The 19,833-nt window shown below is 46.0% G+C and overlaps 2 protein-coding genes across 3 annotated transcripts in view; one reads left to right on the plus strand and one right to left on the minus strand.

Annotated features, from left to right (window-relative positions):
• The window catches only part of LOC143807039 (uncharacterized), a 293,401-nt gene that overhangs the window by 33,686 nt on the left and 239,882 nt on the right, over positions 1 to 19,833 (plus strand). The window lies entirely within an intron of this gene.
• The window catches only part of RBL2 (RB transcriptional corepressor like 2), a 65,199-nt gene that overhangs the window by 28,955 nt on the left and 16,411 nt on the right, over positions 1 to 19,833 (minus strand). Inside the window, exons 1-7 of one of the 2 annotated variants that reach the window (XM_077288207.1) lie at positions 8,901 to 8,990; positions 7,867 to 7,995; positions 5,528 to 5,688; positions 5,057 to 5,121; positions 4,803 to 4,986; positions 3,643 to 3,809; positions 2,556 to 2,665 (exon numbers count right to left, since the gene is read on the minus strand). In XM_077288207.1, coding sequence (XP_077144322.1) covers positions 2,556 to 2,665; positions 3,643 to 3,809; positions 4,803 to 4,986; positions 5,057 to 5,121; positions 5,528 to 5,688; positions 7,867 to 7,984 — 805 coding nt within the window. In that variant the 5' untranslated portion in view covers positions 7,985 to 7,995; positions 8,901 to 8,990. Of the gene's footprint in view, positions 1 to 2,555; positions 2,666 to 3,642; positions 3,810 to 4,802; positions 4,987 to 5,056; positions 5,122 to 5,527; positions 5,689 to 7,866; positions 7,996 to 8,900; positions 8,991 to 19,833 lie in introns of those variants that run through there. The other variant, XM_077288206.1, reaches the window with a different exon arrangement.

Below are 19,833 nucleotides of genomic sequence, written 5' to 3' on the forward strand. Positions count from 1 at the left end.
TGCTCGCCTGTTGTTGGTTCGGGGGAGATCGGAACATGAAAGAATCCGTCGCCCCCTTCGTCCGGAATAACAAGGTTTAAATCCAGTGTGCCTCCTACGGACACTAAGCTTGAACTGGGTCTCTGGAAGCCAGCATGAGGGTGTATACTGCAGGGGAGGAGCTAACCTTTTTTGTCTCAACTTAGTGTCAGCCTCCTAGTAGTGACAGCAGCATAACACCCATGGTCCTGTGTCCCCCAATGTGGCGAAGGAGAAATTCAATTTTTTGATTACGTATATACTCGAGTATAAGCCGAGATGAAAGTGCCCCTCTCGGCTTATACTCGAGTCATGGTCGGCGGCAGGGTCGGTGGGTGAGGGGGAGAGAGGACTGCCGCATACTCACCTGCTCCTGGCGCTCCTAACGCTGTCCCAGCCTGTCCCATGGTCTCCCGCGCTGCAGCTCTTCCTCTATTCAGCGGTCATGTGGTACCGCTTATTAAAGTAATGAATATGGACTCCACTCCCATAGGGGTGGAGCCACATATTCATTACTGTAATGAGCGGTACCAGTGACCGCTCATTACAGGAAGAAGCTGCGGTACCATGGGACAGCCAGGGACAGCGTCAGGAGTGCCAGGAGCAGGTGAGTATTTCATATTCACCAGTCCGCGTTCCACCCGCCGGGCGCCGCTCCATCTTCCCGTCCTCTTGCGGTGTCTGTGCAGGTCAAAGGGCGCGCTGCCGTCTGCCTGAACAGTCAGTGCGGAGAGACGGGACGCTGAGGAGCAGCGACGGCAAGGGAGTATGTAATTTTTTTTTAGTGCAGCAGCAGCATTACATGTGGCACAATGCTATATGGAGCGTATATGGGGCCATAAAAAACTGCATGGAGCATCTATGGGGCCATAACTGCATGGAGCATTATATGGGGCGTCTATGGGGCCATAAAGAACTGCATGGAGCATTATATGGGGCATCTATGGGGCCATGAAAAACTGCATGGAGCATTATATGGGGCATTATATGGGGCCATAAAGAGTTGCATGGAGCATTATATGGAGCATCTATGGGGCCATAACTGCATGGAGCATCTATGGGGCCATAGCTGCATGGAGCATTATATGGGGCATCTATGGGGCCATAAAGAACTGCATGGAGCATTATATGGAGCGTCTATGGGGCCATAACTGCATGGAGCATTATATGGGGCATCTATGGGGCCATAATGAACTGCATGGAGCGTCTATGGGGCCATAACTGCATGGAGCATTATATGGGGCATCTATGGGGCCATAAAGAACTGCATGGAGCGTCTATGGGGCCATAACTGCATGGAGCATTATATGGGGCATCTTTGGGGCCATAACTGCATGGAGCATCTATGGGGCCATTACTGCATGGAGCATTATATGGGGCCATAAAGAACTGCATGGAGTATTATATGGGGCCATAACTGTATGGAGCATTATATGGACCATCTATGGGGCCATAACTGCATGGAGCATTATATGGGGCATCTATGGGGCCATAATGAACTGCATGGAGCATTATATGAGGCATCTATGGGGCCATAATGAACTGCATGGAGCATTATATGGGGCATCTATGGGGCCATAATAAACTGCATGGAGCATCTATGGGGCCATAACTGCATGGAGCATCTATGGGGCCATAAAGAACTGCATGGAGTATTATATGGGGCATCTATGGGGCCATAACTGCATGAAGCATTATATGGGGCATCTATGGGGCCATAACTGCATGGAGCATTATATGGAGTATCTATGGGGCCATAATGAATTGCATGGAGCATTATATGGGGCATCTATGGGGCCATAATGAACTGCATGGAGCATTATATGGGGCATCTATGGGGCCCTAACTGCATGGAGCATCTATGGGGCCATAACTGCATGGAGCATTATATGGGGCATCTATGAGGCCATAATGAACTGCATGGAGCATTATATGGGGCATCTATGGGGCCCTAACTGCATGGAGCATCTATGGGGCCATAACTGCATGGAGCATTATATGGGGCATCTATGAGGCCATAATGAACTGCATGGAGCATTATATGGAGCATCTATGGAGCCATAACTGCATGGAGCATCTATGGGGCCATAATGAATTGCATGGAGCATTATATGGGGCATTTTATTCTAAATGCATCTGCAAAATATGAATACATCAGCTCCAATTTGGAACAATAAACTATTGTGTCCTGGGAAGACAGGTACGGTTTATACCCGCTCCTGTCTTCTCTTACACTGGTTACAATGATGCTGATGCGTCACTAGGTGTCTGCCTCATGAAGCAGAACCTCTGGGTCCTAGCACACTCAGATCAGGTCTGTTTCCCCCTGTAAGTGGGGTTCTATTGATGCCCTGGAACCTCTAATGAGAAGACCCCTAGACAATGATGGCACATGCGCAAAAGCTCAGGTAGTGAAGGCAGGTCACAGAGCCGCCAGTTAGCGGTCTAATATCCTGATGACAGGTTCCATCCCTAAAGCGTTGACCCAGTGTCTGATACCATAAAGCCCTGGATATTCCCATCTACAGTCTCCTTACCTCTGCAGTGCTGGCTCTCCCCACCTTGTGACAGTGTGTGTTCACAAAACACGTCAAACATTTCTTTCAGGCACTTTGTAATGGTTTGTGTGGGGTTTCTGGAACAGGCACTGCAATACACAAGGAAACACTATGAATATGGCTATTTCCTCCTGACGCTTTACCTTACAGTCAATGAATTTCAGACAATTAGATAGAATATACAATTCCTTATTTAATAATGCTGCCGTCTTACCAATTAAACAACCACCCCACAGTGCTGTCACCAGGAGCCTCCCTTTTGTCTAACTTGAGGTTCCCTGCCTGTTGTCAAGAGTAATCCTTATCCAGCAGCAGAGCCAGATTAGGACAGTGATGGCGAGTCTATCTCTCAGCTATTCAGTATAGGCAAACCATCTGATGATAACAGGTACATTGCCTACTGAAAAGTGAGGAAAAGGAAGTCCCGGCTCTTATAGTGCTGGAAGATTGCCAATAAATAGGAACTAAATAGTGGATGGCAAGTTACAGAGCATTATCATCAGCACAGTTCCTGAACCTATTAGACTGGCATGTGCACAAAAAGCGGTTTTAAGTGATGTGGAGAATGGGAACAGAAAGATCAAGGGTTTCTAAAGATTTATGTATTAAAGGGGGTCTGCCAGCCCAGGCTCAGGGTATAATTTATTAAGAAAGCCATGTAAGGGATACAGACCCAATAAAAACAGCATCTTCGGTGTTTTAATCATTTAATTTTGAAGTTTAATCAGATTTGCTAATTGGGGTGTTTGGTGCACCCTGGGTGTGGCCTAATGGCTCAGTACACTGCTCCGCCCCCAGGTTTGCATGTCTCCTCCTCCCTCACTGATGACTGACAATGGTGGCTTGCCTGAGCACTCTCTGCAGACATTACTCACTCTACACAAGACAGTACCGTCAATAACCAGTGAGGGAGGTAGCGGGATGTAAACCAGTGGTAGACCCAATGCCCGGAGCCTGTTGGCCACACCCAGGGTGCACCAAGCACCTTAATTACCATATCTGATCTAACATCAGTTCCTGCAGAACGGAAGGCACTCCCATATCTATATGTGACATGCAGCCTAACCTTAGCATCTGCTGCAGCTTCTCACTGGGGGCGGCTTTCAGACCAGACAGAATGGCAAAGAGGCGACTGAGGCAGTATGTGGCGCTCGAGACGGGCGTCTGGAATGAAGCGCTCTCCTTCACGTACTTCAGACTGGTAAGGGGAGTCGAGATCCGTAACGACTTCATCTGCAGGGAAGGAGAAAATGAGTGAACTGAGGAAGCCAGCGTCTTATGTCATGTGCTATAGACCAATTAGGAGGATTCTGACGGGAAAGGCCCAAAAAACAACATCACAATTATTATGCCACTCACAGACGATATCTGCAACGTGCTCCTTTCATTTCCTTGCGAGAATTAAATGTCCAACTTACAAAATGTCTGAATTATTAGGAGTCTGCAAATAGACAACTTTGGGTTGTATGGGATGGCGGCTCTTCCATACATGTCCTTACTACAGTCGGCAGGAAAAGGAGGGATGGCGGCTCTTCCATACATGTCCTTACTACAGTCGGCAGGGAAAGGAGGGATGGCGGCTCTTCCATACATGTCCTTACTACAGCCGGCAGGGAAAGGAGGGATGGCGGCTCTTCCATACATGTCCTTACTACAGCCGGCAGGGAAAGAAGGGATGGCGGCTCTTCTATACATGTCCTTACTAGTGATGAGCGAATATACTCGTCACTCGAGATTTCTCGAGCATGCTCGGGGGTCCTCCGAGTATTTTTTAGTGCTCGGAGATTTAGTTTTTATTGCCGCAGCTGAATGTTTTACATCTGTTAGCCAGCATAAGTACATGTGGGGATTCTCTAGCAACCAGGCAACCTCCACATGTACTTATGCTGGCTAACAGATGTAAATCATTCAGCTGCGGCAAGAAAAACTAAATCTCCGAGCGCTAAAAAATACTCGGAGGACCCCCGAGCATGCTTGAGAAATCTCGAGTAACGAGTACATTCGCTCATCACTAGTCCTTCCTACAGCCGGCAGGGAAAGGAGGGATGGCGGTGCTATGGTTCGACTGGAGGATCTCATCTCCAGACTGACACCCCTGCAAGATCTATGCAAGCCTATATGATAGACCCCACATTCAGTTTTTGGTCCCCCACTTTGCAAGTAGCACACAATCCCTTACGTCACGTTCAGGAAGCCTCCATCTCGCCCACGAGCCGCCATATTTACCCTGTCGAAGTGCTGCTGTAAATGGTAGGACACCTGCGCCCTCTCGGAGGACTCCGCTCCCAGCTCAGGATTTAGACAGTGGCCTACGCTTCCAATCTCTTCCTCCGCATCTTCCAGGAAGACACGCTCATCCAGGTGACCAGCAGACAGGACAAACACCTCGTAGGTCTTTTTGATGGCTTTCCTGCAGAAGATTACATTTACTGACTGATACGGTGACTAAAAGACAACATGGAAGAAGAAATTAAACTTACAAACTGTCAGCAAAATTTCCTGGGTCCAAAAATCCTGTAAGCGACTCAGATTTTCCTTTGAGGACCTGCAGGATTGAACACACAATTTTATTCCTGTCCTCATCTCTGTCAATACTGAAGTTACTACAGCAAAGGATTAGAAGGTTGTAAACTACAGGCTCAGACATTAAAGGCAGGCTACAATAAGAAAGTGACCCATTGTTTCAATCAGATTTTTCAGTTTATTGTATTCTACATTTTATATCATGATTTATTACGTAAAATAAAAGCTAGAAATCCTGCAATTTTCACACTGGGGATTTTTGTTTGTTATTTCAGACTCTAACTACCTAATGTTTCAGGAAACAACACCTGTACATTAACCACAATGGTCAGACCCTGGTAATATTTTGTCCTGGCGCCAGCTCCATTTTAATCTCTACCCATGAAATAAATCAGCGTCTGATTTCCAACACCAAGTGACAGCGGTACCTTTTTATCAAACAGCCTATGTATGTATGGCTTCCAGAAGTGTTCTTTAATGCCTTTGACTTCCAGAAGTAAGCCTTGGTGGAGGCAGCAGAGGGTTTCGATGATGCAGGGAGGCTCAGAGGGAGGTTTGAAGTCTTTACTGCCGAAATCCTCAGGAAGGCCTGCAGGAAGAAGAGGCAGATAAGTCGATTTCATAGAAGACGTAAATTACTGCAGACAGACCTACAGGAAAGCTGCAAGGAGTCTGATCTGGTGCTTTCCCAGGCTATGGGAGATCCCCCCCCTGCTTATGACGACTAACACTTGTTTATTGCCAGGTGTTACGTGGATCTGTTATCAGATTGTTTATTAATGGTCTGAGACCAATCTGTAATTCAGTAATGAACACATGATGAACAGACGTGGTAAGGATGTGTAAATGATGAAAAAAAATGAAAATAAGAATTTCAAAACATCTCGATTTATAGCGAGAAAGAGCCTTGTGCAGAAATCCCCGCAACTTGCACACCACGGCTGCCATCAGTGAGGTTAATAATGGTCATCTTAGGGACGTACTGCTGGTTCCTCAACTATATCAATGTAAAGCTGAGCTGTTAGTGCACCTAGACTGAAGACTAGAGGGATCCGGCTGCTGGCCATTAAGCTAGCCCACACCATAAGGACCAGTGTGATGTTTCATCCTCATGGCTATGCCCATGTAGTCTTCAGACCAATCTTCCACTTTCATTGCATCCAAGACAAAAGCAGGACTCCTCTCGGAAAGCGTTAGTCCTCCATTCCAGACCCCACTGCCGTTTCCCTCTGCACCATGAAGACCTTTGAGAGCGATGGATGGCTTGAGGTCAATGGACACCTGTAGTGGGACATCTGGCTCATAGCCCAGTGTTGAGAAAACGCCTTTTGATGGTTTGTGTAGACATTGATGTGCTGGTATGTGAAGTCCAATTTTACTTAAAGTACAGAATGGATCAATCGCAGAACAAGGGGTACGGCCATTTCTCCAAAGTGTCCCAGGAGTGGTGTTTCAATATGACCAGGGCAGGTTGTATGATGCTCGTGCTCCTGTGAGCATCCTGCGTGGCACAAACGTGCTACTATTTAGGCAAAATTACATTATTTACCACTGTTTGACAAAAGGACAATAATATTTAATACTAGAGCACCACTGATTCCCTGGTGCTGTACAAGGGGAGGGTTACAAGTAAAACACAAGTAGAAATTACAGAGAAGACACTAATAGTAACAGCCAGGTACAGAGAAGGGAGAGGACCCAACCCTAGCGGCCTTACATTCGGCAGGATAATGGGGAAGGGGACAGTAGGCTGGTGGTGGTGAGGAGGCACTGGGGTCATTGCAGGCTGTAAGCTTTCTTGACTAAAGGAGTTTTCAAGTTCTGTCTGAAAGTTCAGAGTGTGGCGGATAATCGGATGTATTGGCGCAGAGAATGGGGAATACTCGGGAGAAGTCACGGAGGCGATTGGGTGAGGAACATTCTCTAGAGAGGAGGTGGTCGCGTGTTGGAAGATATCAGATTAGTTCGGAGATATACGGAGTAGATTATTATGGACAACATTTTAGGTCAGTGTTAATAGTAGGACAGAAAAATGACTGGCACATCCAAACTAGTGTGAATAGGTGCATACCAGGTGCAGCTACCTCCATATACAAAAAAGGTTGCACCCTATCGTACCAAAGCATGTCGAATATGAAATACGAATAGCAAAATGGCTTTTTGAACATTAGGAAAAATATTTGTGAGACGCTTTGCACAGAATTTGGCCAAACAGTGTGAGCCCATCAACCATCGTCAAGGTGGCCTCATTAATCTGATGGGTCCCTGACCTCCCTGTCCAAATGTGAAGACTTACCGAAGGCAAGGACAGTCATGATCCACAAGGGAAGACATGTATCAGAGAGGCAGTGTGGGGGTCATATTTTGAGGATGAAATACAGTGAGTGGCAATTATTTAGTCAGGAATGCAGCATGGGAGATAAGATAATGCTCCATGAATAAAAATAACACTGATATTTTTAAGGGCACAGCAGAGAAGAGTTGAAGGCATGAAATCTCATCATAGCGTCTATATGGAGACAAAAGGGGTGAGACCAACTCCGATCACAGAAGACATCACCTGTAAAGCAGCTGGATGTAAATGTATATTTGTGATGCTGCCTGTGTCATCAGTAATTGATCACTGTATTAAGCGTGGTAATGTAATCATGTACTAATGGTGGTTCTAGAGCTGTATTCATGTAAATACCCCATTTATAGCATAAGATATTGATAGGTCTTAAAGGAATAACTTTATCAGTGTTTATTTCTTTTACAGTCTCCTTACCTTGGAAGTTGGGGTTCAGGAGGTCTCGGCGGTTTGGACATAGTAAAGCATTCCCATAAACAAGGTCCAAGGCACAGAGCAGAAGATGGTAAGAATTCACCAAATCGTCACTAATCATTGGAAAGTTTCCTGCAGAAGAAGATGTCTATAAACCGAAATATAATCACACTTAATAAGAGTTCTAGTCACTTGCTGGTTTAATTACATTCTAGAAGTTTGCATTTAGCTTTATGGAGATATAGTTATCAAAGCATTCCTGATCCTTCACATGGTTTATAGGTCTCTCACACACAGGAAGGAAAATGGTCTCTCTGAAGCCAATCTGCAAAAGGGTAGGAAAAAAAAACAAAAACAAAACCCCACCCATAACCATATAGCAGTGTATGGCCAGCGTGCCACCTGCAGTGCGGGTTTATGTGCTGTGATAATGTGGGTTTCCTGTGAGTGCCTCAGTTTCCTCCCACCATCCACCAAAGGAGTTATTTTCCCATTAAACTAGACCTAGACATGTGGTTATGTGTGTGGTTTTGTTCTTCAGCGTTTGAGGGGAATTATATATGAGGTCTAAATGGGTCCTGGCATAAAGTGAATAAATTACATATATATTAAAGCAGACCGGTGAAACGTGGGCAGATTTTTGCTCTACATTTTCTCCCCACTGCTCTCCTGTGCAAAATAAATAAAAAAAAAATATATAAATATAAATATATATATATATATCTCCTAAAAAAATAAATAAATACATATAATAAATCTTTATAGAAAATTACATAACAAAAAGACTATGTAAAATCAGTTAAAAGGAGAACTGGAGAATTATACCTGCTAGAATACAAAACTAGACGTTTTTCGCATTAAATATTCAACAATTAATAGCATAGGAAGTCATATTGATCCATATGGAGAGAATACATATATGTTCTTAAATGCTTTCCTCATAGGAATAATAGTATTATAGGACGGCACACAACGCTGATTATATAGATGGTGCAGGACAGGGTAGATCTATGCTGCCCCCCACACTGCATCCCTACCAGCTCCGGGGTCTCCCAGGGTCTGCAGACAGCTGGGTCCTGTCTCCAGAGCAGCTGTCACCGGCTGAGGGAAGCTGAGTTCTTGTCTGACAAGGATATTGTCCTGTGACTACAGGCAATGCTACTCAGACAAGCCCAAACTTGCCCTGTGTGTTTCTGGTTGCCAGGGCAGGACTACCAGTGATGCTGAACTGGGTGCCCGCTGCATCGCTGGGAATAATTAGGGGGCCACTGGAAAACTTCATGGCTACTAGAAAAAGAAGGATCTTATTAACCCATTCCAAACCACAGGCAGGATTTCCTTCTTCTGAGATCTCGGGTAACAAGTCACTGTCCCTACTATTTACTGTATTGCAGATAGATACACGTGTACCCTACAATTATAAAAACACCTTATTCCTTGTACTACAATGTATGCAATTATAATGGACCGATGGTAACCTAAAGGGGCAGATTCAATTTTTTTTTTTTTTTTTTTTTTTGGGGGGGGGGGGGGGGGGAAGTGCATTGAACAGCAAGGAGGATTGCTGCTGAGGGGAAGAAAAAAAAAACAAAGGAAAAAAAAAAAAAAAAAAAAAAAACTATAAATCTTCAGCTTAGCGAGTGTGAGCGAGCTGAGTGTGACCTGAGTGTAAGTGTGAACGGCGGTATGTGTGACTTGTGATTCAGTGACTTTGGATTCAGGGAGTAATTGCTGTCTGTTTTTAATTAATACTTGTATTTATTTTTTATTTAACGTTTCTGTGTGGTGCAATCCCCATTAGGAAATGTGCTCCACTATTGTTAATGCCATCCAGTGCACATCTTGCCACATGTATGCAGCCCTTGATCAGCCGGTCGAGGGTGCATACTGCTGTGCGAGATGTGAGCACGTTGAGCATTTGGAAGCCCAGATTCTGGATCTAAATGTGCAGCTGACAACACTGAGATCCATAGATGATATGGAGAGGAGTCTTATGCTCACTGAGCAGACGCTCAATGGGATAGATGAGGGGGGGGGGGATGGTAGGATGGAGCTGCAGAACAGTGGAGTAGCAAGCTGGGTGACAGTTAGAAGGCCGGGTAGAAGGAAGAGTGCCAGGGAGGCTAGTCCTGATCTGGCACACCCCAATTAGTTGCCAAGTTGGCAGATGAGGGGGATGCCAGTACAGGGGTAGCACTGCTGCAGCCAGGCATGTCCTCTGAAAGCCGGAGGAGTGACTGCTCCAGTAAGGAGGGAAATAGGAGAGCAGTACAGGCCAGACAGGTGCTGGTAGTGGGGGACTCAATTATTAGTGGAACCGATAGGGCAATCTGTCACAAAGACAGGGATCGTCAAACGGTGTGCTGCCTACCTGGCGCTCGAGTCCGACACATCTCTGATCGGGTGGACAGATTACTGGGAGGGGCTGGTGAGGACCCAGCGGTCATGGTGTACATTGTTAGAGGTAGGTGGGAGGTCCTTAAAGATGATTTCAGGGAATTAGGCTGCAAGCAAGGACCTCCAACGTGGTATTTTCCGAAATACTGCCTGTACCACGCCAGAGAGGCAAGTGGAGATTAGGGAGGTTAATAAGTGGCTCAAGAATTGGTGTAGGAAGGAGGGGTTTGGGTTCCTGCAGAACTGGGCCGACTTCTCAGTTGGCTACAGGCTCTACGCTAGGGACGGGCTGCATCTCAATGGGGAAGGGGCAGCTGTGCTGGGGGAGAAAATGGCTAGAAGGTTGGAGGAGTGTTTAAACTAGGGATTGGGGGGGGGGGGGGAGAGGGTATTCAATTTACAGGAGGGGAAGATAGTGCAGATAGAGACCTAGAGACCTGGGGACAAAAGGAAGTTGGGGGTGGCGGTGGCATGGGGGGGTGGGGTTAGAACAGTTAATAATTTAAGAAAGAATAGAGGTACTGAGTGATACATAAAGTGTATGTATACTAATGCCAGAAGCCTCGCCAACAAAATGGACGAATTAGAATTAATGTTGTTGGAGCATAATTATGACATGGTGGGGATATCTATAAACATAAGGGTGAATGACCTCGGGGAGATCAAAACATCCAACACCGCGGAGACACCATCACGTGTTTCTCAACGCAGTGATCCAGAACACTGCCCCCATCCCTAAAGGGAAATATGCAAATGCATGTAGAAAAGCCGCGGAGACACCATCACGTGTTTCTCAACGCAAGCAATGAATAGCCAGGTCTTTCACCGGGAAGGAACAACCACGGGAAGGGCATCATCCAATAAAGGAAAACCACCTATGCCAAAACATGGTATCCATCCACAGACAGCTGTTTCCGCGGCTTTTCTACATGCATTTGCATATTTCCCTTTAGGGATGGGGCAGTGTTCTGGATCACTGCGTTGAGAAACACGTGATGGTGTCTCCGCGGTGTTGGATGTTTTGATCTCCCCGAGGTCATTCACCCTTATGTTTATAGCCTTTTCACTAGGCACTGCTCCTAATAGCCAGTTTCCTACTCCACACTGATGAGGGGCAAATACCCCGAAACAGCTGTCTGTGGATGGATACCATGTTTTGGCATAGGTGGTTTTCCTTTATTGGATGCAGCCCTTCCCGTGGTTGTTCCTTCCCGGTGAAAGACCTGGCTATTCATTGCTTGCGTTGAGAAACACGTGATGGTGTCTCCGTGGCTTTTCTACATGGTGGGGATATCTGAGACATGGCTGGATGAGAGCCATGACTGGGCTGTTAACTTGCAGGGTTATAGTCTGTTCAGAAATGACCGAACGGATAACCGAGGGGGAGGTGTGTGTCTATATGTAAAATCACCCTTAAAACCCATCCGGCGTGATAATATAGGTGAATCTAATGAAAATGTAGAGTCCCTGTGGGTGGAGATAAGGGGAGGGGAAAAAAAAAAAAAAATAATAAATTACTGATAGGGGTTTGTTATAAATCTCCAAAAATAACGAAAGCAATTTCCAACGGATGAGAGAGGATCTTGGTGCAATTAACTGGGACGATATCCTGAGACATAAAAATACACAAAGAAAATGGGAGACGTTTATTAGCATCCTGGATAGGACCTGTGCACAGTATATACCGTATTGGAATAAACATACTAGAAATAGGAGGAAACCAATATGGCTAAATAGAGCTGTAAGGGGCGCATGGTAACACAAACCCCACACAACACCCATAAATAAAGACACAAAACACAATTACACAGATTACTTTGGAAAGAAATTGGCCGTGGCGTTTATTTTTGGGTAACCAAACAGGAAATAATATTTTAATGGAGCTTTTGGTTTATTCATTTTATTAAATTACCATATAACAGCATAACTTTACCAAAATAACGTCCACATCCACCCGAGAGCGGGCGATTTACCCCACAAAATAAACGATACGACAAAACGTATGTAACCAAAAAGAAAAAAAGGGGAAGGAAGGGTGGGATCTTCAGAACTTGCTTGAGGTAACTGCGCTGAGCGTTCCCGAAACAGCTGGTTTTATAGCTCCAGATTCTTCCCGCTCACAGCGCTTGACCCTTTAATTCTCCGCAAATTTTTATGGATTTTAATTGAAGTAGGTAGTGATGAGGCATTAAAGGGAACCTGTCACCCCCAAAATGGCTGGTGAGGTAAGCTCACCGGCATCAGGGGCTTATCTACAGCATTCTGTAATGCTGTAGATAAGCCGCCGATGTTACCTAAAAGAGGAGAAAATGGGTATTATACCTACCGATAATTCGGTTTCCAGGAGTCCATCCTGACAGCACAATGGAGGACGTCCTCCTCCTCCTTGCAGGGACAGGAAACACAACACGAGAGGTTAAAAGGTCCCACTCCTCCCCCTTTCCCTCAGTGTTTTGACAAGTACCACACTATGGATAGATATACTTTGAAAACTTTATTAACCAAACATATTACAGCATATGAACTGGCATGCATAGGGGGGGAAATAACGGTGCTGTCAGGATGGACTCCTGGAAACCGAATTATCGGTAGGTATAATACCCATTTTCCAGGACGTCCCCCTGACAGCACAATGGAGAATACCAAAGAAAACTCCCTTAGGGTGGGACAACTGCTTGGAGAACCTTTCTCCCATATGATGTCTGTTGGGCTGCCATAACATCTAATTTATAATGCTTACAAAATGTGTTTACTCTGGCCCAAGTTGCGGCCTTGCAAATCTGATCTAGAGACGCTCCTGCTCGCTCAGCCCATGATGCTGAGACTGCTCTAGTAGAGTGCGCTTTTATCCCTGTTGGGCAAGCTATCCCCTCTGATGAGTAGGCTTTTGAAATTATAGTTGTGATCCATCTGGCTATTGAAGGCTTGGACGCTTTTTTACCTCTATTCTTACCCCCAAACAGAATAAAAAGATTAGGGTCCTTTCTCCAGGAGCTAGTGGCCTCTAGATAGCTTAATACCGCCTGCCTAACATCAAGGGAGTGTAAAGCTTGTTCTTTTTCATTAGCCGGGTTCTCACAAAAAGACGGTAAAATTATCTCCTGGTCTCGGTTTTTAACTGAGGCTATTTTAGGGATAAATGCCGGATCTAGTTTTAGAATAATATGGTCTTCTCGAACCTGAAGATATGGATCCTTAATAGATAGGGCTTGAATTTCACCTATGCGTTTAGCAGTTGTAATTGCAACTAAAAAGGCAGTCTTCCAGGTACGTATTGAAATGGGCATGTCTTCCTCAAGAGTATAAGGATTTTTACACAGTGCCCTGAGGACCAGATTTAAGTCCCATGTAGGAGCTAGTTGTCTTAACGTAGGCCGTAATCTTTGGATAGCCCTCACAAATCTAATTATCCAGGGGTGGGAGGCCAATGGATAATCTAAAAAGGTACTAAGGGCCGAGATCTGGACTTTAATTGTACTCGGCCTGAGCCCCAAGTTAAACCCAGTCTGTAAAAAATTTAAGACTCTAGGAACATCCAAAGCCCCCGGTATCACGGCCGACCTGCCACTTTCCGAACAAAACTTCCTCCAGATTTTGTGGTAGATGGCTGTGGTCACAGGCTTCCTACTAGCTTGTATGGTTGTGATTACTTCGTCCGAAAGACCTCTGGATTTCAAGATGTCCCTTTCAGGATCCACGCTGACAGATGTAGCCTCTCCGGATCCTGGTGCAATACTGGTCCTTGGTGAATGATATCCCTCCATAACGGGAGTTTGATAGGGTCTTCCACTGACATGGCCCCCAATAACGGGAACCAACTTCTTTGGCCAGAATGGTACAATCGTGAGCACCGTTGCCTGGTCCTCTTGAATCTTCCTCAGCACTATTGGAATAAGTGCTATTGGGGGAAATGCGTAAGAAAGAGGTTCGTTCCATGTTTGGCTTAAGGCATCGACTGCTTCTGGTATGTCTGAAGGGTTGAGAGAGTAAAACCTGGACACCTTTGAATTTTTCCTTGTGGCGAATAAATCTATCCTGGGCGTTCCCCAACGGTGGCATAGTATCTGGAACATCTCTTGATTTAGTTCCCATTCGGTCGGACAAACCTTCTTTCTGCTTAAATAGTCGGCTAGAATGTTTTGAGAACCTTCTAGATGAACCGCTGTTATCGACAGGACCACGTTTTCTGCCCATGTGAATATTGTTTGCGCTAGAATTTGAAGCGCCCTGTGTCTGGAACCTCCTTGATGTCTTAAAAAGGATACTGCTGTCACGTTGTCTGACAGGATTTTTACGTGCTTGCCTTTTAGGCAGGAATAGTTTCTTCTGAGAGCTTCCCAAGCTGCGTATAGTTCTCTGTAATTTGACGACATCTGACTGATTTCTTTGGGCCACTTGCCCTGAAAGAATTTTCCTCCTAAGTGTGCTCCCCATCCCCACTGACTTGCGTCTGTGGTGATTACCACACAAGGGGGAAGATATCCAAGGAACTCCACTTCTTAGATTGTCGTCCCGGGTCCACCATCGCAGTGAACTTCTTACCTTCATTGAAAGAAGCATCTTCTTGTCTAATGATGAACGGGAACGATCCCATACCGAGAGTACTTGTTCTTGTAAGGGTCTTGAGTGCGCTTGAGCCCATCTGACACAAGGGATGCACGCTGTCATCTTCCCCAAGATTTCCATGGCCATTCTTATCGTAACTGGCTTTCTTTGAAACTGTAGCACCATCTTTATTAATGAGCTTCGTTTGTCCCTTGGCAAGAAGGATTGTCTGGTTGTAGAATCCAAAAGTACTCCCAAAAAATTTTTTTCGGGTCTTTGGTCTTAGATGGGACTTTCTTCGGTTTACCACCCATCCTAGTTGTTCCAATACTGCTATGACCCGATCTGTGTGCTACGATGAGAAAATCGTCCAAGTACGGAATTATTGTTATTCCTTGGTTTCTTAGAAACGCCACTACTTCTGCTACTAATTTTGTGAAAATTCTTGGAGCAGATGCTAGACCGAATGGGAGGCATTGAAATTGGAAGTGGCAGGTTTGGTCCGGAAAACTCACCGAGAATCTCAGAAGCTCCTGAGAAGAGGGGTGAATCGGAACCTGATAATACGCACTCTTCAGGTCGAGAGTGCACATCATCGAATCCTTGTTTATAAGATGAATGGTTGACCTGATCGATTCCATTCTGAATTTTTTTGTACCTGACGTATACATTCAGAGGTTTCAAATTTATTATTGTACGGGATTCTCCCGACGCCTTTGGAATCGAGAATAGGGAGGAATAATGACCTGTGTCTAATTCTGGAAAGGGAACTCGAACTATGACCTGGGACTTGTACAGATCTTGCAGGTCTAAGAACATAGGGGAATTTGTAGCTACCACTGTTGGTGCTATAACCCTCTTCGGTACATGGGAGACCAGTTCTATTCTGTAACCGTCTGAGATTATTTTTAGGACATAACTGTTGACTGAGATCTGACTCCAGTGACTTAAAAAAGAATCTTAGTCTCCCGCCTATTCCCATGGCGTCATTGCTTTCTTGGTCTATAATTTGAACCAAAAAGGGAAGATCTTCCCCTTTTGTTCTGGGTGTAAGAATTCCTAAATGTTCCTCTGCCTGATCCCCACTGCTCTCTATACTCCGGTTGTCTGCGGGGGGGAGGGGGGGGGGGGGGGGGGGGAAGTGGCCTCCTCCGAAAGGGCTGAAATCTCCTAGGTTTATCCTCGGGAAACCCTTTTTTACTATCAGCTGCCGATTCTAGTATGTCGTCTAGAGCCTGACCAAATATCCTAGAACCTGTGAATGGAATGGCACACAATTTATTTTTGGATGCATTATCCCCCGACCAAGATCTAAGCCAAATGGCCCTACGGGTTGCGTTTGACAAAGAGCTATTTCTGGCCGCAAATCTAACAGATTCGGCTGAGGTGTCTGCCATGAAAGCCGTGGCTGACTTTATGATAGGCAGGGAAGAAATTATATCAGCCCTTGGAGTCTTATTAATTAAATGTTCTTCCAATTGTTCCACCCACAGGAACATGGATCTTGCTACCGACGTGGCTGCGATATTAGTCTTTATCAGAGCTGCAGAAGTCTCCCAGGTTCGGCGTAACAGAATATCCGCCTTACGGTCCATGGCATCCTTGAGGCTAGATGAATCTTCGAAAGGTATGGAAGTCTTCTTTGCCACTTTGGCTATGGGAACATCTACCTTAGGAATTTCTTCCCATGTCTTGATCTCGTCTGGATTAAATGGAAGACGGTTCTTAAATTCTCTAGACATCACCAACCTACGTTCCGCATCTCTCCATTCCTGAGATATCATACGGCGAATATGGTCGCTCACCGGGAACACTGTTTGTTCTTGATGTGTGAGACCTCCGAACATCTGATCCTGTCTAGATCTTGGACGTGGATCTTCCTTTATCTGCATGGTACTTCTGACCGCTTGAACCAACTCTTCTGTATCTTCTACCGGAAAGTAATACCTTCTGCCTTGTTCCTGTTCCAATGGCAATTCTCCTTCTTCCTGGTCAAACTCTCCGTATTCCGACTCTGCTTCTGAAGAAACCTCCTGGTCTTCCTGTTCTGGATCCCTTCTTGGTCTCTTACGAGCCGGACTTGGACTGCTCCTATTCCGTTGGGACATAGAGGCCAGCGAATTTTGGATTTCTTCTCGGATTAGACTCCTCATCTCCGACAACATTGCTGGTTGTTCATCCCTGACAACCTTAGTGATACAAGAACTGCAGAGAGCTTTCTTGTATGCTTCTGAAAGCTTCATGTTGCACATGGAGCATCTCCTAGATTTTGCTCCCGCTTTGCCCGACTTTTTTGCCTGAGAAAGGGGAGTTTGAGTGGCCTCTTTATCCTACAATAAGAATAAGAATGGCTCAGACTGCGTGCGGTCCTATGTAAGTAATATGCGCACTGCGCACTTACCCCAGTCTCCTCATTTCTGTCCTCCGCATTCTCTGTTGAGAAATGCCCCGTATATAAAATAAGCTTTTTAAATATCAGCAACCAAATGCGGGATATAGCAGCATCTGCCGCACTCACCCTTAGTCTCCGGCATTCTTTCCGACCGTCTGGCTAGCACAGACCACAACTCGTGTCCTGTAGCTCAAACGTTTCTCCACACTTCAAATCTGGCGCTCCTTACTCCAGAAGGAACGCTGAATGAAACGCTGCGGCGCTCTGTGCTCAGCGCCCTTAAGGACGCTTACTTCCGCGTTCCACCAAGTGGAACGCACGCTGAGATGCCAGGAGGAGAGGGCGTCAGGCGCGCCCCGGATGTGACGTCACCTTACCTGTGCTGATACCGGAAGCACTGTCCGGTATATGATTCCTATTGCCGCGTTCCACACTGTGGAACGCCCGTCGCGCCTGCTGCTGGCGCCGGTTCTCCATGCGGTGCCTCTTCTCCTGGCGCCTGAACCGAGAGCCTCCCCCCGGGAGGAAGCGGTTCAACCCAGGAGCTCGTCCGCTCGACTGGTCTCTGGGCAGAGGGACTCCCCACCGGGGAGTTTCTTGCCTGGGGCTTAATACGGCGGGGGAAGGATATTGGCCTAGCCGCACGATCCCCCGAGCCCTCCGGTCTGGTGAGTCTTCACGCTGTATAGCGCTGTTCCTCTCGTGTGTCCCTCCATGCAGGGACAGGAAAAACACTGAGGGAAAGGGGGAGGAGTGGGACCTTTTAACCTCTCGTGTTGTGTTTCCTGTCCCTGCAAGGAGGAGGAGGACGTCCTCCATTGTGCTGTCAGGGGGACGTCCTGGAAAAAGACGTTAGATTATACTCACCCAGGGGAGGTGCCGCTGCGGTCCGGTCGGATGGGTGTATTCTGTCCGCTCCGGCGCCTCCCATCTTCGTTCCATGACGTCCTCTTCGGGTTTTTACGCCGCGGCTCTGGCGCAGGCGTACTTTGTCTGCCCTTTTGAGGGCAGAGCAAAGTACTGCAGTGCGCAGCCGCCGGGCCTCTCTGACCTTTCCGGCGGCTGCGCACTGCAGTACTTTGCTCTGCCCTTAACAGCGTGAAGCCGCAGCGTGAAGACCAGAAGAGGACGTCATCCTATGAAGATGGGAGGCGCCGGAGCGGACCGAATACACCCATCCGACCGAACCGGGACCGCCCCTGGGCGAATATAATCTAACGTCTTTTTCTCCTCTTTTAGGTAACATCGGCGGCTTATCTACAGCATTACAGAATGCTGTAGATAAGCACCTGATGACCGTGAGCTTACCTCACCAGCCATTTTGGGGGTGACTGGTTCCCTTTAAATAAATACAAAAAAATAAATAAATTCTGTGAAAAGCAAATCAAGGCAGCAAAAATTGAGACAGAGAGACTCATTGCCCGAGAGTAAAAATCACAATCACAAAATATCCTTTAACTAAGTAAATAATAAGAAACTAAAAAATGAAAGTGTTGGCCCTCTAAAAAATAGTCTGGGTGAAATGGTGGATGAGGAAAAAGCCAATATGCTAAATGACTTTTTTTCATCAGTTTTTACACAAGAAAATCCCATGGCAGACAATATGATCAGTGATAACAAAAGTTCCCCATTAAGTGTCACCTGCTTAACCCAGCAGGAAGTACGGCGGCGTCTAAAAAAAAAAAAAATCACTAAAATTGACAAATCTCCGGGCCCGCATGGGATACACCCCCGAGTACTGCAGGAATTAAGTACAGTCATTGATAGACCATTATTTTTAATCTTTAAAGAGTCCATAATAACAGGGTCTGCACCACAGGACTGGCGTATAGCAAATGTGGTGCCAATATTCAAAAGGAGGACAAAAACTGAACTCGGTAATTATAGGCCAGTAAGCTTAACCTCTACTGTGGGTAAAATCCTGGAGGGCATTCTAAGGGATGCTATACTGGAGTATCTGAAGAGGAATAACCTCATGACCCAGTATCAGCACGGGTTTACTAGGGACCGTTCATGTCAGACTAATCTGATCAGCTTCTAAGAAGAGTTAAGCTCCGGACTGGACCACGGGAACCCAGTGGATGTAGTGTATATGGACTTTTCAAAAGCTTTTGATACGGTGCCACACAAAATGAGAATAATGGGGATAGGGGAAAATATGTGTAAGTGGGTTGAGAGCTGGCTCAGGGATAGGAAACAAAGGGTGGTTATTAATGGAGCACACTCGGACTGGGTCGCGGTTAGCAGTGGGGTACCACAGGGGTCAGTATTGGGCCCTCTTTTTAACATATTTATTAATGACCTTGTAGGGGGCATACAGAGTGGAATTTCAATATTTGCAGATGACACTAAACTCTGCAGGGTAATCAATACAGGGGAGGACAATTTTATATTACAGGATGATTTATGTAAACTAGAAGCTTGGGCTGATAAATGGCAAATGAGCTTTAATGGGGATAAATGTAAGGTCATGCACTTGGGTAGAAGTAATAAGATGTATAACTATGTGCTTAATTCTAAAACACTGGGCAAAACCGTCAATGAAAAAGACCTGGGTGTATGGGTGGATGACAAACTCACATTTAGTGGCCAGTGTCAGGCAGCTGCTACAAAGGCAAATAAAATAATGGGGTGCA

Source organism: Ranitomeya variabilis, chromosome 2 (genome assembly GCF_051348905.1).
Source record: "Ranitomeya variabilis isolate aRanVar5 chromosome 2, aRanVar5.hap1, whole genome shotgun sequence".
Classification (NCBI taxonomy): domain Eukaryota; kingdom Metazoa; phylum Chordata; class Amphibia; order Anura; family Dendrobatidae; genus Ranitomeya; species Ranitomeya variabilis.